Source organism: Gavialis gangeticus, unplaced genomic scaffold (genome assembly GCF_001723915.1).
Source record: "Gavialis gangeticus isolate Ggan-Ray unplaced genomic scaffold, GavGan_comp1, whole genome shotgun sequence".
Lineage (NCBI taxonomy): Eukaryota > Metazoa > Chordata > Crocodylia > Gavialidae > Gavialis > Gavialis gangeticus.
In genome coordinates this window covers 31,091,977-31,094,955 of record NW_017728997.1, presented here as the reverse complement: position 1 = coordinate 31,094,955, position 2,979 = coordinate 31,091,977, and the positions used below count along the sequence as shown (strand labels likewise).

General features: G+C 48.2%; 1 protein-coding gene and 1 long non-coding RNA gene across 3 annotated transcripts in view; one reads left to right on the top strand and one right to left on the bottom strand.

Annotated features, from left to right (window-relative positions):
- Positions 1–2,437, bottom strand: part of DCP1A (decapping mRNA 1A) — a 78,094-nt gene extending 75,657 nt beyond the window's left edge. The window contains exons 1-2 of one of the 2 annotated variants that reach the window (XM_019505014.1): positions 2,262–2,437; positions 969–1,009 (exon numbers count right to left, since the gene is read on the bottom strand). In XM_019505014.1, coding sequence (XP_019360559.1) covers positions 969–1,009; positions 2,262–2,396 — 176 coding nt within the window. In that variant the 5' untranslated portion in view covers positions 2,397–2,437. The remainder of the gene's footprint in view (positions 1–968; positions 1,010–2,261) is intronic. The other variant, XM_019505013.1, reaches the window with a different exon arrangement.
- A 107-nt stretch (positions 2,438–2,544) lies between these two features.
- The window catches only part of LOC109288897, a 1,467-nt gene continuing 1,032 nt past the window's right edge, over positions 2,545–2,979 (top strand). The window contains exon 1 of the long non-coding RNA XR_002095245.1: positions 2,545–2,853. This is a non-coding gene — a long non-coding RNA (uncharacterized LOC109288897). The remainder of the gene's footprint in view (positions 2,854–2,979) is intronic.

The following is a 2,979-nucleotide window of genomic DNA, read 5'->3' as shown; positions in this document are numbered from 1 at the left end:
GGGGGGGGGGGGCGGTTGGGAATCAAGCATAAATCTACTCCATTTTTATCAGACGTGATTAACTGTTTGAAAGGTTAACATTTCAACAGCACCGTGGCCACATCCTGTCAAAGTTTAAGAAAGTGAAATGCAAACTTTCCTGAGAGGGCCAAACATACTCATCTCAAGATTTAAATATACACAGTACTTATTTTACTATCACGAATAGCTTCAAATAAAATATTTAGGACTGCAACCAGTAGTAAAAAATTATTCAATTTGCTTGAGTGCTCATAGTATTGGGATGCAAGTGAAGTCTATAAAAACTAAGTATATAAACCACTTGACCACATGATTATCAAATAAAATACTAAATGGTGGCTGTCTCTCAGGAAGGGTGGATTCATTCCCATTTCTTACATACAATGGAACAATGAAAGGCTGCAAACTTACCTCTTTGCTTTTGGGCTAGGTCTAAATCATTGGTTATATTTACATTAACTCTTACTAAAAAACAAAGTATTTGGCCATGTTGCTCAAGGTCACTCAATAACCTCATCAAAAACACCCAAAACTGCTCATACATAAACTAGTGGCTTTTAAATTGTATGGACTTAAAAAATTATATAAATTATGCTAACATTTATCATCTGGAATCTCTGAACTACAAGAAGGGGAGAAAGCCTCATCAATAGAGTCACTTACGGCACAGAAGAATTTACTGGCGAATGATCACACACTACCAAGATAGCCCAATTAAAATTCTTCCACTTTTATGTAATTGTGTGTTAAGACTGCCCCTGAAAAATCTTCTGTTCTTTTTGTAGGAATTGTGCTTAGATGCTACATTTCTTTTTTGAAAAAGAATTAGCTGGAGATTATTTTTTTTCTGGACAACAGAAACCAGTATAGCTGGAAAGTTAAACGTGACTGAAGATCAACAAAACAGTTATATACAAAAATAAATATTTTTACATAAAATACCTTACCTTCTGTATACGAACAAGGTACCTTCTATGTCAGTCTTCTCCTACAACAGACAGCAATGATTTATTTCAACTATATGTCTGCTTACACAGTTACGCAGCTTGCTGACTAAAACCATGATAAATTGATTCCACCTTCTCAAAAGGGACAGAGTATAATTCTCTTGTATTTCACATATTTTCCTAAAACTATTAGGCAATGTGGTTATATACATCATTTGGCCTGCATGAACAATATTATTCCCTTGTTAGTAATAAGTAGTATCCTGTAATTCCCTCGTGTGCAAACCAAACCAGCAAAGGAAAAATTCAAAGTTTTCCTTGGAAATCCCATTTTGGGGCAGACAACGATACATTTAATTCTGCAAACAACCAGAAGAATATACCCTGTCATGTAAGAAGACCTAAATGGCGATTCACATATAATTGCTGTCAAGTCAGCATACCGTTTGTTCTCTCTGAATCATTCACCGATATCCCGTTCTACTCATTCATTGTGACTTTGTTTAAACCAGGGATAGGAAACCCCCGACGGGTGCCAGAGTGTAGCACATGGAGGCATTTTGCTTGGCACGCATGTTTCTGGGCAAAGGGTGGGGAAGAGGCCAGGTCTGCACAGCCACAAGGACTGGACCCCTGGCAGCTCCCATGCTCTCTCTCCCTGGCACACCAACATCTTATGCAGTAAGGTTACAGGTGTTTGGGGCGCTTTGCCCAAAAATGCTACCGACCCCTGCTTTAAACACTAAAAGTTAATGAAAAGAAAACCTCACTGTGGTGCCCCCCTGCACAAGAAGGGCTTTCGCAGGAGCATGTCCTTAACTGAGGACTTGTGTGTATGAAGCTACACACTTGCTTCAGCGGAGGTGGGCAGGGGTGAGGGGGTCTGAAAAGGAAGAGAGGCATAAGCCCGCCAGCTCCAGCCTCTAACTGTGAGCCTCTGTAACTTCAGAAACTCTTAACGCCAGCTCACATCACTCATTTCTGTTCGGGAAACGCAGCAGGCACCGAGAGTTTCTCCCCCCCCCCCGCAGCGGGAAAACCTTCCTGGGGGAAGATCCTGCCCCCGCGGAGAGACGTTTCTTCAACGCCTTCCGCCGGCCACCAGCCCCGCGGCTGTCAGCAGCTGCAGCTGCACGGACAGGCACCTCCGGGCACTCCAGGAAAGGCTGTTTCGCTCAAGACGAAGGTCCCCGCCGCGTGGGCCCAGGGGGAGCCGCCGAAGCTCCAGGCTGGTCAGGCAGGGCCCCGCGCAGGACGGGCACGACGCGACCCCCGGCCCGGGACCGCACGTACCCACTCGTTGGCCTTGTGGCTGAAGCTGTAGAGCGCGACCTGGCCCGTGACGTCGGCGATGCTGGTGATGTAGGGGTCGTGCTGCTTTAAGGCCGCCAGGCTCATCTCCTGCCCAGCTCGGCTCAGCGCCTCCATCTTGGATCGCGGGAGGAGCCGCGGGCGGCAGCGAGACCTGAACGCGGAGCGACAGCTCAGCCGTCCCCGCCGTCCCCCGCGCGCGCGCGCCCCGCGCCTTCCGTTCCGCCGAGCTTAGTTCCGCCCGGCCCGGCCCGGCCCGGCCCGGCCCCTCGGGCTCCTCCACGGCCAGCCCGGGGCTTGTCCCGCGGGAATTAGAGCCCGGCCTAAGGGGGGTGAACATCTCCACACCGGGCCTCAGGCGTGTTGAACGTGGTACTTCTTCGTGAGAAGGATCTGGTGGGTAGCGAGGAGGAGCCCGGAGAAGCGAGGGCGAAGGGGTCCTGCCATCTGCTTGGCCAAGGGCCGAGGTCGTTCCTAGTGTAGGGGAGAAGAGACCAGGAAGAGGAGCCCTGCGCTAGTACGGATTTAAACAACCCGTGTAGCGTCTCCCCAGGTTGTCGCACTGCTACACCAGGTATTCGCCAGGTGGTATTCAGTTTTGGTCCTCTGGTCCTCTTCGCCTCTTTCATTTTCTCCTCTCACAAAATTGGAATTCAGTGAATCTCTCTTTTCTGCCTTTTTTTTTTTTTTTTTTTAAAGC